This window comes from Nomascus leucogenys, chromosome 18 (genome assembly GCF_006542625.1).
Source record: "Nomascus leucogenys isolate Asia chromosome 18, Asia_NLE_v1, whole genome shotgun sequence".
In the NCBI taxonomy this organism is placed as follows: Eukaryota; Metazoa; Chordata; class Mammalia; order Primates; family Hylobatidae; genus Nomascus; species Nomascus leucogenys.
The window spans coordinates 18634664-18647032 of NC_044398.1; the positions used below are offsets into that span (position 1 = coordinate 18634664).

General features: G+C 46.5%; 1 protein-coding gene across 4 annotated transcripts in view; it reads left to right on the plus strand.

Annotated features, from left to right (window-relative positions):
- The first annotated feature begins 1932 nt into the window (after positions 1–1932).
- Positions 1933–12369, plus strand: part of CCAR1 (cell division cycle and apoptosis regulator 1) — a 74505-nt gene continuing 64068 nt past the window's right edge. Inside the window, exons 1-2 of one of the 4 annotated variants that reach the window (XM_003258200.2) lie at positions 1933–2071; positions 3243–3364. In XM_003258200.2, coding sequence (XP_003258248.1) covers positions 3292–3364 — 73 coding nt within the window. In that variant the 5' untranslated portion in view covers positions 1933–2071; positions 3243–3291. Of the gene's footprint in view, positions 2196–2240; positions 2640–3242; positions 3365–12369 lie in introns of those variants that run through there. The other 3 variants (XM_012497025.2, XM_030799143.1, XM_030799144.1) reach the window with 3 other exon arrangements.

Genomic DNA, 12369 nt, shown 5'->3' on the forward strand with positions numbered 1-12369 from the left:
CACTCCAGCCTGGGGGACAGAGCGAGACTCCGTCTCAAAAAAAGAAAGAAGAAAGAACAGAAAAGAAAAGAGAAGAAAGAAAGAAAGAAAGAGAAAGAAAGCGCAATGTTAGTCATAAAATGGAATGAGTTCTGATACATGCCACAACATGGATGAACCCTGAAATCAATGTGCTAAAACAAAGAAAACCAACACATAAAAGGCCACATATTGTATGATCCTATTCATAGGAAATGTCTAGGATACAGAAATGTTAGTGGTTGCCTGAGACTGGGAAGAGCAGGGATTGGGGGCTATTGCTTAACAGGTATGGGCTTCTTTTTCCGGTGATGTAAAGGTTCTTGAAGTAGTGGTAGGGGTGGTTGCACAACCTTATGACTATACTAAAAGCCACTGAATTGTACTTTTTTTTTGAGACTGAATGTTGCTTTTGTTGCCCAGGCTGGAGTGCAATGGCGTGATCTCAGCTCACTGCAACCTCCGCCTCCTGGGTTCAAGCAATTCTCCTGCCTCAGCCCCCTGAGTAGCTGGGATTATACGCATGCGCCACCACGCCTGGCTAATTTTTGTATTTTTAGTACAGGTGGGGTTTCACCATGTTGGCCAGGCTGGTCTTGAACTCCTGACCTCAGGTGTTCCACCTGCCTCAGCCTCCCAAAGTGCTGGGATTACAGGCGTGAGCCACTGCGCCCGGCCTAATTTTATCTCAATTTTTAAGATGAGTTAAGAATGTTACAAGGTATAACTAGTTCAACCACTGTGGAAGACAGTGTGGGGATTCCTCAAGGATCTAGAGCTAGAAATACCATTTGACCCAGCCATCCCATTACTGGGTGTATACCCAAAGGATTATAAATCATGCTGCTATAAAGACACATGCACACGTATGTTTATAGCGGCACTATCCACAATAGCAAAGACTTGGAACCAACTCAAATGTCCATCAATGATAGACTGGATTAAGAAAATGTGGCACATATACACCATGCAATACTATGCAGCCATAAAAAAGGATGAGTTCGTGTCTTTTGTAGGGACATGGGTGAAGCTAGAAACCATCTTTTTTTTTTTTTTTTTTTTTTTTTTTTTTGAGTCGGAGTCTCGCTTTGTTGCCCAGGCTGGAATGCAGTGGCGCGATCTCGGCTCACTGCAAGCCCCGCCTCCCGGGTTCACGCCATTCTCCCGCCTCAGCCTCCTGAGTAGCTGGGACTACAGGCGCCTGCCACCATGCCCGGCTAATTTTTTTGTATTTTTAGTAGAGATGGGGTTTCACCATTTTAGCCAGTATGGTCTCGATCTCCTGACCTCGTGATCCGCCCGCCACGGCCTCCCAAAGTGCTGGCATTACAGGCGTGAGCCACCACGCCCGGCGAAACCATCATTCTGAGTAAACTATCGCAAGGACAGAATACCAAACACCACATGTTCTCACTCATAGGTGGGAATTGAACAATGAGAACACTTGGACACAGGGTGGAGAACATCACACACCGCGGCCTGTCGTGGGGTGGGGGGAGGGGGGAGGGATAGCATTAGGAGAGATACTTAATGTAAATGACGACTTAACGGGTGCAGCACACCAACATGGCACATGTATACATATGTAACAAACCTGCACGTTGTGCACATGTACTCTATAACTTAAAGTATAACAATAAAAAAAAAAAGAATGTTACAGGGTATATCCTTTCTCCCAATGGCACTAGGTTAAAAAAAAAAGGTTAAACATAAAATGGCGGCGGGCTGGATCGGATCACGTGACCGCCATTTCTTTCCTTCCCACCCAAAGGAAAGCCCTTCCTTCAGAGCAAGCGCAAGACATATAGCCCCGCTCATTGTTAAGCGAGGCCAAGGCAACCCTTAGGCGCGCTCTATTTCCCCCTTCGTAGCGAAAGGGCCAGGCGTATTGAGCGGTGAGGGAAGCGCGCACGCAGAACGTCAGCCAGTAAGCGCCGTTCCTCCGGGAGATGTGGAGGAGGGGAGCGGCGTGGAGGAAGAGGGGGAAGTTGGCGCATGCGCCTGGGGCTGACGGGTTTGAAATGGCTTCGATGTTAGCCGGGACCCGACTCAGGTGAAGGTCTGGTCCCCGTAGTTGGAGCGGTGGGCGGCCACGCCGGGTCTCTTAACATCCTGTCGGATCTGTGGAAGGGCCAGGAGCGATCTTTTGGGTAGCCCGGCGGCCCCAGGCGGCGACGGTGGGGCTCTTGTGGGACTGGGACGGGAGGGACGCGGTCCCTTTTGTGCGGGTCGGAGCAGGCCCGGCGCGGCCAGCCCCTCCCCCACCACTTGGCTCCTCAGGTGCCCCCAGCGCCCCTCAGCCTCGGCATGGCGACGCTGCCGTCCGCCGCCCCATTGCTCCCGAGCCGCTGCGGTTTTACTGTCCTGGCCCCCCGGCCCGGGACATCGTGGCGGCTCCCGGCGGCGTGGGTCTTGGGGAATAGAGGCTTTCTCCGTGCGTGGTAAACGAGCCCAGGGCTCTCGGGATCCATCGAGTGTCGTGGGGCGGTGGGTTCCGCCTTCCGTCGCCGGCGGCCGGCACGGAGCTGGGACTGGAAGAAGATGGACGGCCGGGCTCTGGCCCTTGAGGGTCGCGGCGGCCGAGGAGGGGGCGCGCGGGCGGAGAATCTTCGCCTTTTCTGGTTTGTCTTTGGGGGAGGGGTTTTCCCAGTAGTTCTTTAAGGGACATTCATTAACTCAACGGCCTTTTCCCTCGAGGTCGGGGATGGAAAAGAAGCCCCCTAGGTTCCTTCTCTACTCTGGAAAGTAGAGATGTTGTTATTTAAATGATATCCTTAAATACCTGTGATGGGGGTCTTGTCCCAATATCCGTTGTTGGTTTTAACCTTATCCTGGCCTCACTCCCGAACCCATTGCCGGAAGAAACACGCAGGCTATATTTCCTATGAATATAAAGTTGTGAACTTTTTGTTAACAATTGGGTGGATACAGCAGATGGTCTTCCGTTTAAATGTGACAATTTGTAGTCCCAGAAAGGAGTGCTTTTTGTGAGTCTCTCCCTAATGTTATCTTGTAAAATAGGGCACTTTTGGTGATCTACTTGATGTAAAATGTTTTTGCTGCATTTTGGATGTTCATTTGCCCTTTTTCTACTTACAGTTGTTGTTTCTGCTGAAATCTGCGAAGACGTCTTTGACACATTAAACATTTCTTTCTATTATAATATCCTTTTGTGATATCTGTAGCTTGGTTGGACTTTAAAATGTGGATCCTTTTCTTGATAGATCGATGCTATAGAAGACAAACAAGGGAAGGTTTTTTTCCTTTTGCATCATGGCTCAGTTTGGAGGACAGAAGAATCCGCCATGGGCTACTCAGTTTACAGCCACTGCGGTATCACAGCCAGGTCAGGCTTCTAAATACATGTACTGTAATTGTTTGTGTGGAACCTGTTAAAACTACGTGAATTAGGGCCGGGGTGGTGGCTCACGCCTGTTATCCTAGCACTTTGGGAAGCAGAGGAGGTGGAGCACGAGGTCAGGAGTTCGCAACCAGCCTGGCCAACATGGTGAAACCCCGTCTCTACTAAAAATACTAAAATTAGCCGGGCCTAGTGGCACGTGCCCGTAATCCTAGCTACTCAGGAGGCTGAGGCAGGAGAATCCCTTGAACCCAGTAGGTGGAGGTTGCAGTTAGCCAAGATCACGCCACTGCACTCCAGCCTGGGCGACAGAGTGATACTCTGTCTCAAAGAAACAAAACAACACAACATGAATTAGGCTGTTCTGATATTCTGATATTGTAAAGTGTTTGCAAATTGTGAATTCATTAATTTTCTCTTGTGAAGCTCCTTTAAAAATCCGTAGATCAACTAACAAAAAAGCTGTTTTACATAGCAGTTTGGACAGTTTTGTAGTTTTTTTCTCCCAAACATTTATTTATTTTTATTTTTATTTATTTATTTATTTATTTTGAGACGGAGTCTTGCTCTGTCGCCCAGGCTGGAGTGTAGTGGCGCAATCTCGGCTCACTGCAAGCTCCGCCTCCCGGGTTCACGCCATTCTCCTGCCTCAGCCTCCCGAGTAGCTGGGACTACAGGCGCCCGCCACCATGCCCGGCTAATTTTTTTTTTTTTTTTGTATTTTTAGTAGAGACGGGGTTTCACCGTGTTAGCCAGGAGGCTCTCGGTCTCCTGACCTTGTGATCCGCCCGCCTCGGCCTCCCAAAGTGCTGGGATTACAGGCGTGAGCCACCGCGCCCGGCAGTTTTGTAGTTTTTTAATACCTTGGATTAACTTTTAATTGATTTAATTCTCTTAGAGGTTAGCCACTCATTCATTATAGAGTATACTGTATTTGGCATGTTGTCAGTATTCATGAGTTATATTTAAAAGTAAATGGGCCAGGCACGGTGACTCATGCCTGTAATCCCAGCACTTTAGGGGCTGAGGGGGGCGGATCACAAGGTCAGGAGATCGAGACCATCCTGGCTAACATGGTGAAACCCCGTCTCTACTAAAAATACAAAAAACTAGTCGGGCATGGTTGCGGGCACCTGTAGTCCCAGTTACTCGGGATGCTGAGGCAGGAGAATGGCGTGAACCCAGGAGGTGAAGCTTGCAGGGAGCTGAGATCGTGCCACTGCACTTCAGCCTGGGTGACAGAGCAAGACTCCATCTCAAAAAGAAAAAAAAAAAAAAGTAAATGTAGGCTGGGCGCGGTGGTTCACACCTGTAATCCCAGCACTTTGGGAGGCTGAGGTGGGTGGATCACCTGAAGTCAGGAGTTCAAGACCAGCCTGACCAACATGGAGAAACCCTATCTCTACTAAAAATACAAAACTGGCTGGGCATGGTGGTGCATGCCTGTAATCCTAGCTACTTGGGAGGCTGAGGCAGGAGAATTGCTTGGACATGGGAGGCGGTGGTTATGGTGAGCCGAGATCGCACCACTGCACTCCAGCCTGGGCAACAAGAGCAAAACTCCGTCTCAGAAAAAAAAAAGTGTATTTAGGCTAAGTGAAGTGTCTCATGCCTGTAATCCCAGCATTTTGGGAGGCCAAGGTGGGCAGTTCACCTGAGGTCAGGAGTTCGGAGACCAGTCTGGCAGACATGGTGAAATCCTATGTCTACCTAAAAAAATACAAAAATTAGCTTGGCATGTTGGCGCATGCCTGTAATCCCAGCTACTCAGGAGGCTGAGGCAGGAGAATTGCTTGAACCGGGGAGGCAGAGGTTGAGTGAGCCGATATCGCAACGCTACACTCCAGTCTGGGTGATAAAGGGAGACTCTCTCCAAAAAAATTGAGGCGGAGGTCTCACTTTGTTACCCATGTAGGTCTTGAACTTTTGGGCTCATGTGATCCTCCCATCTTGGCCTCCTAAAGTGCTGGGATTACAGGTGTGAACCACCAGGACTAGGCAGTTGTTTGAATTTAAAGTTGAAAAACTACATTCAAAAAAAAAATTATCTGGACCTGGTGTTACGTACCTGTGGTTCTAGCTGTTCAGGAAGGCTGAGGTAGAAGGATTGCTTGAGCCAGGGAGGTCAAGGTTGCAGTGAGCCATGATGGTCCCATTGCACTCCAGTCTGAGTGAGACCTGGTCTCAAAAAAGGTAAAGAAAAAGAAAGAAAACCAACTCTAAAGAATTTAGTTACTAGACAAATGAAAAAGATAGTTGTAAAAGCTGCTGGGCGCAGTGGCTCACGCCTGTAATCCCAGCACTTTGGGAGGCCAAGGCGGGCGGATCACCTGAGGTTGGGAGTTCAAGACCAGCCTGACAAACATGGAGAAACCCCGTCTCTACTAAAAATACAAAATTAGCCTGGCGTGGTGGCACGTGTCTGTAATCCCAACTACTCGGGATCCTGCAGCAGGAAAATTTCTTGAACCTGGCGGAGGTTGCGGTGAGCTCAGATGCTCAGATTGCGCCATTGCGCTCTAGCCTGCGCAACAAGAGAGAAACTCCGTCTTAAAAAAAAAAAAGATAGTCGTAAAAGCAGTAAAAGAATATTTACGTTTTCAAAATAAAGTCAACAAAGCCTGGTACGGTGGCTCACTGTAATCCCAGCGCTTTGGGAGGTGGAGGTGGGCATATCACTGAGGTCAGGAGTTCGAGACCAGCTTGGCCAACACAGTGAAACCTCCTCTCTACTAAAAATACAAAAATTAGACGGGCATGGCAGAGGTTGCAGTGAGCCGAGATGGCGCCACGGTACTCCAGCCTGAGCAACAGAGTGAGACTCCAGCTCAAAAAAATAAATAAAAATGAAGTTAACAAAATGTCATTTTCAAAGTAAATGGAAAATGTTACTGAAGCTTTAAATTCTTCCCAGTCTTTTTAGGAAGAATTTTTTCTTTTGGTCATTTTTTGATTTATTTGTTGACTCTTAAAAGCTTTAACTCCTGTAGATTCAGAATTTTTTGCTTGAATGAAACCAGTTGTGTTTAGGGATTTTAAATAAGTTTCCCAAGAATTCTACAGAATGAGATTTTGATTGTCTTTTAATTTGAATGTATTTTTATTTATTTTATATCTCTTACTCTTTGCTGCATTTTATTTGCTTAAAATATTGTTTTTTAATTCGAGGTCAATTTCGGAGACACTGTGATCTTCTAACTTCAGTGTTCTAAAATTTGATGGAAATGATTATATCTTGGTGACCTTTCTCCTTAAAGACATGGAGGCCTGGCACAGTGGCTCATGTATGTAATCCCAGCACTTTGGGAGGCTGAGGCAGGAGGATCAGTTGCATCCAGGAGTCCAAGTCCAGCCTGGGCAATATAGCGAAACCCCATCTGCAGAAACTCAAAAATTAGCCAGGTGTGGTAGAGCACGCCTGTAGTCCCAGCTATTGGGGAGGCTGAGGCATGAAGATTGCTTAAACCTTGGGAGGTCTAGGCTACAGTGAGCTGTGATAGTTCCGCCATATTCCAGCCTGGGTGACAGAGTGAGACCCTGTCCCAAAAAAAAAAAAAAAAAAGAAATGGGTACTTACTTCAGGGTTTTAATTTTTTCTTTTTCTTTTTTTTTTTGAGATTGCGTCTCGCTCTGTTGCCCAGGCTGGAGTGCAGTGGCATGATCTTGGCTCACTGCAAGCTCCGCCTCCCAGATTCTCGTGCCTCAGACTCCCAAGTAGCTGGGACTATAGGCATGTGCCACCATGCCTGGCTAATTTTTTATATTTTTAGTAGAGCCTGGGTTTCACCCTGTTAGCCAAGATGGTCTTGATTTCCTGACCACGTGATCCGACACCTTGGCCTCCCAAAGTACTGGGATTACAGGAGTGAGCCACCACGCCCGGCAATTTTCTGTATTTTTAGTAGAGACCGGGTTTCACCATGTTAGCCAGGATGGTCTCGATCTCCTGACCTCATTATCCGCCTGCCTCGGCCTCCCAAAGTGCTGGGATTACAGGCGTGAGCCACTGCGCCTGGCTCTTGACATTCTTAAACCTTTGTATCCTAATCCACAGTGCTTACCATAGATCCTCACTTTCCTAAGGAAGCTTTTCTCCTCCCATCTCTGGCTTGGTAGTGATACTCTATCTTTAGTATAATTATTTTCAGATCTAACTGCTTGCTTTTATTTGTTTTTCTTTCTTAGTTACTATATGTGATAATTCTTATTTTTCGTCCAGCTCCAGTGCATCCATCAGATGTGATATTCCTAAAACATAGTTTCTGTCAAAATCACAGAATTTTGGCTGGGCGTGGTGGCTCACGCCTGTAATCCCAGCACTTTGGGAGGCCATGGCAGGCAGATCATGAGGTCAGGAGTCCGAGACCAGGTTGGCCAACATGGTGAAACCCCGTCTCTACTAAAAATACAAAAATTAGCCGGACACGGTGGTGTGCATCTGTAATCCCAGCTATTCAGGAGGCTGAGGCAGGAGAATCACCTGAACCTGGAGGTGGAGGTTGCAGTGAGCCCAGATTGCGCCATTGTACCGCAGCCTGGGCGATGAGCAAGACTCCCTCTCAAAAAAAAAAAAACAAAAATCACAGAATTTTTTTCAAAGCTGGATCAGGCCTAAACTAGATTTTTTTTTTTTTGACAGAGTCTTGCTCTGTCACCCAGGCTGGAGTGCAGTGGCACGATCTGGGCTCACTGCAATCTCCGCCTCCTGGGTTCAAGTGATTCTTGTGCCTCAGCCTTTGGGACTGTAGCTGGGACTACAGGCGTGTGCCACCACTCCCGGCTAATTTTGTGGGTTTTATTTTTAGTAAAGATGGGGTTTTGCCATCTTGCCCCGGCTGGTGTTGAATTCCTGAGCTCAGACAATCTGCCCATCGTGGCCTCCCAAAGCTAAGCTAGATTCTGTCCCAACTTAATTCTCCAAGAGATGAGGAAATTGAGGCCAAGGACGGTGAAAACAATTTGTTTAGGTCTCACAGGAGGTCATAGCAGAGTCAGTGTTAGGACCTCAGAATTGTGGTTCATTTTATCTTCTATTTCTTCATTTTCTCATTCATTTGCAAAAGTATCTTCAAGGCGTTTTAGAATACAGTTCAGATTCTAGGATGGTATTCAAGGTCTTATTTTTCTGGCCCTATTTTTCATTTTTCTCACCCCTTGAAATATATTCTTATTATTTACTGTATTTTTCCATATCCTACCTGAAGTGCTTTGATACGTCTTCAGTGACAGCCGTTCTAGGGACCAGAGCTTTTAGTTTTGAAAATTTCTGTTGTGTAAAGAGACATTGAGAGAAATGGCCAGTGACTCACCAGTCAGTGACCAGTCAATCAAATCTTTAAGTAGCCCTTAGATCAATTACCTTATTTTATTTTTTTGAACATGGAGTCTCGCCCTGTCTGCTCAGGCTGGAGTCTGTCTCACTCTGCTTAGGCTGGAGTTCAGTGGCATGATCTCAGCTCACTGTAACTTCCACCTCCAGGGTTCAAGCAATTCTCCTGCCTCAGCCTCCTGAACATCTGGGGCTATAGGCTTGCTACCATACCCGGCTAATTTTTGTATATTTAGTAGAGACAGGGTTTCACCATGTTGTCCAGGCTGCTCTCAAACGCCTGACCTCAGGTGATCTATCCGCCTTGGCCTCCCAAAACGCTGGGATTACAGGTGTGAGCCACTGTGCCTGGCCTTAGATCAATTATTGGTTGTAGAGGTACCTTCAGTATATTTGATGAAAAATATTTACATGTGTATCTGTATTTAAACTATTAAAATATGGAGGTGGATTTACCAGATTCAGACCTATTGTCACCCATTTCATATATTATTTAAACATCCATTTCATTTTTTGATTTTTTTTTTTTTAATCTTTTTAGCTAAGGGAAAAAGACATCCAAAAATAATCCTGGAGGTGTTTTTTTTGGTTGTTTTTGTTTGTTTTTTGAGACAGGGTCTCACTTTGTTGCCCAGGCTGGTCTCAAATTTCTGCCTTCAAAGGATCACTCAGCCTATGAATGGTGTGTTCAACTGCCTAAGGGGATTGGCCAACAGTTACTTGAATTGTAGTAAGAAGAGGCTATTGCCAGGAGCACTAGTCATCACTTCCAAAGGACTTCTCTCTGAGAGGGGAAGAGCTGTCATCTGTTAGGACATTATAGAGGGTATAAGAATCTTATATAACAATAAGGCTTTTCCTTTTCCTTATAGAATAGCACTGTCCAGGCTGGGCGTGAGTGGCTCTCGCCTGTAATCCCAGCACTTTGAGAGGCCAGACAGGTGGATCGCCTGAGGTCAGGAGTTTGAGACCCATCCGGCCAACCTGGTGAAACCCTGTCTCTACTAAAAATACAAAAATAAGCTGGGCATGGTGGTGGGCACCTGTAATCCCAGCTACTCGGGAGGCTGAGGCAGGAGAATCACTTTAACCCGGGAGACAGGTTGCAGTGAGCCGAGATTGCGCCATTGCACTCCAACCTGGGCGATACAGCTGGACTCCGTCCCAAAAGAAAAAAAAAGCCCTGTCCAATAAGTAGAACTTTCTGTGGTAATGAGCATGTGCTATATCTGCATTGTATACTATGATACCCACTATGTGTGACTGTTAAGCCCCTGAAATATACTTAGTGTGACTGAGGAACTGAATTTGTAATTTTACGTTGTTATTAATTTAAATGAAATAGCCACGTGTGTTTGGTGGGTAGTGAGTTGGACAGTAGTTATATAAGATCATAACACTTGTTTTTTTTTTTTTTTTTTTGAGACGGAGTCTCACTCTTATCGCCCAGGCTGGAGTGCAGTGGTGCAATCTCGGCTCACTGCAAGCTCTGCCTCCTGGGTTCACGCCATTCTCCTGCCTCAGCCTCTCCGAGTAGCTGGGACTACAGGTGCCCGCCACTATGCCCGGCTAATTTTTTGTATTTTTTTTTAGTAGAGACAGGGTTTCACCGTGGTCTTGATCTCCGCCCGCTTCGGCCTCCCAAAGTGCTGGGATTACAAGCGTGAGCCACCGCGCCCGGCCAGATCATAACACTTGTAATAGGTTATATTTAAAATATTATTTTGTGGCCAGGCGTGGTGACTTACTCTTTTTTGTTTTTATTTATTTATTTATTTATTTTGAGACGGAGTCTTGCTCTGTCGCCCATGCTGGAGTGCAGTGGCGAGATCTCGGCTCACTGCAAGCTCCGCCTCCCGGGTTCGTGCCATTCTCCTGCCTCAGCCTCCTGAGTAGCTGGGACTACAGGCGCCTGTCACCACGCCCGGCTAATTTTTTGTATTTTTAGTAGAGTCAAGGTTTCACTGTGTTAGCTAGGATGGTCTCGATCTCCTGACCTTGTGATCTACCCGCCTCAGCCTCCCAAAGTGCTGGGATTACAGGCGTTAGCCACCGTGCCCAGCTTGTGGTGATTTACTCTTGTAATCCCAGCACTTTGAGAGGGTCGCTTGATTCCAGGAGTTTAAGACCAATGTGGTGGCACATGCCAGTAGTCCCTCAGGAGGCTGGGTCAGGAGGATTGAGCAAAACTCCGTCTAAAAAAAAAAAAAACAAAATCATTGCTTGGGTCAGTTTGAAATTTTGAATTTTATTTTATTTTATTTTTTTATTATTATTATTATACTTTAAGTTTTAGGGTACATGTGCACAATGTGCAGGTTTGTTACATATGTATCCATGTGCCATGTTGGTGTGCTGCACCCATTAACTCGTCATTTAGCATTAGGTATATCTCCTAATGCTGTCCCTCGCCCCTCCTCCCACCTTGAATTTTAAAGTCTTTAAAAATTTCTTTTTTAGAGTGGGGTCTTGCTATGTTGCCTAGGCTGGATTTGAACCCTTAGATGGAAGCAGTCCTTCTGCCTTAGGCTCCTGTGTGCACCAACATGTTCCGCAAGGTTTTGAATTTTATTCATTATTTCAGAAAGATGACTCACCTTTTTTTTTTTTTAATTGAGATGGAGTTTCGCTCTTGTCGCCCAGGCTGGAGTGCAGTGGTACAATCTCGGCTCACTGCAGCCTCCACCTCCCGTGTTCAAGCGATTCTTCTGCCCCAGCCTCCTGAGTAGCTAGGATTACAGGCACGCGTGCCACCACACCCGGCTAATTTTTGTATTTTTAGTAGAGACAGGGTTTCACCATGTTGGTCAGGCTGGTCTCAAACTCCTAACCCCCCTTGATCCACCCGTGTCACCTTCCCTAAGTGCTGGGATTACAGGGGTGAGCCGCTGCGCCCAGCCCCGCTTTTGTGTTTTAGTGATACCTTGTGGTCAATAAATAATTATGTTAATAATATAACATGACTATTTTAGTCATATGAAACTGATTGTAGTTTTTAAAAAAGAGTATTTACTTACTTATTTATTTATTTATTTATTTATTTATTTTTTGAGATGGAGTCTGGCTCTGTTGCCCAGACTGGAGTGCAATGGCAGGGTCTCGGCTCACTGTAACCTCCACCTCCTGGGTTCAAGTGATTCTCCTGCCTCAGCCTGCTGAGTGGCTGGGACTATAGGCACGTGCCACCACGCCCCACTAATTTTTGTATTTTTAGTAGAGACAGGGTTTCACCATTTTGGCCAGGATGGTTTCAATCTCTTCACCTTGTGATCCGCCCGCCTCAGCCTCCCAAAGTGATGGGATTACAGGCGTGAGCCACTGCGCCTGGCCAAAAAAGAATATATTTTTATCCTTAAAGGTGGTTTCAGAAAACTTAACCCTTAATTTTTTTAATTTAATTTTTTGAGACAGGGCCTCACTGTGTCACACAGGCCGGAGTACAGTGGTGCAGTCACGCTCGCTGTAGCATTGATATCCTGGGCTCAGGTGATCCACCCACCTCAGCCTCCTGGGTAGCTGGGACTACAGGTTTGCGTCACCATGTACTACCAAATTTTTTATATTTTTTGTAGAGACAGGGTTTTGCCTTGTTGCCCTGGCTGCCCTCAAATTCCTGGGCTCAAGCAGTCTGCTCACTGTGCCCTCCCAAATTGCTGGGATT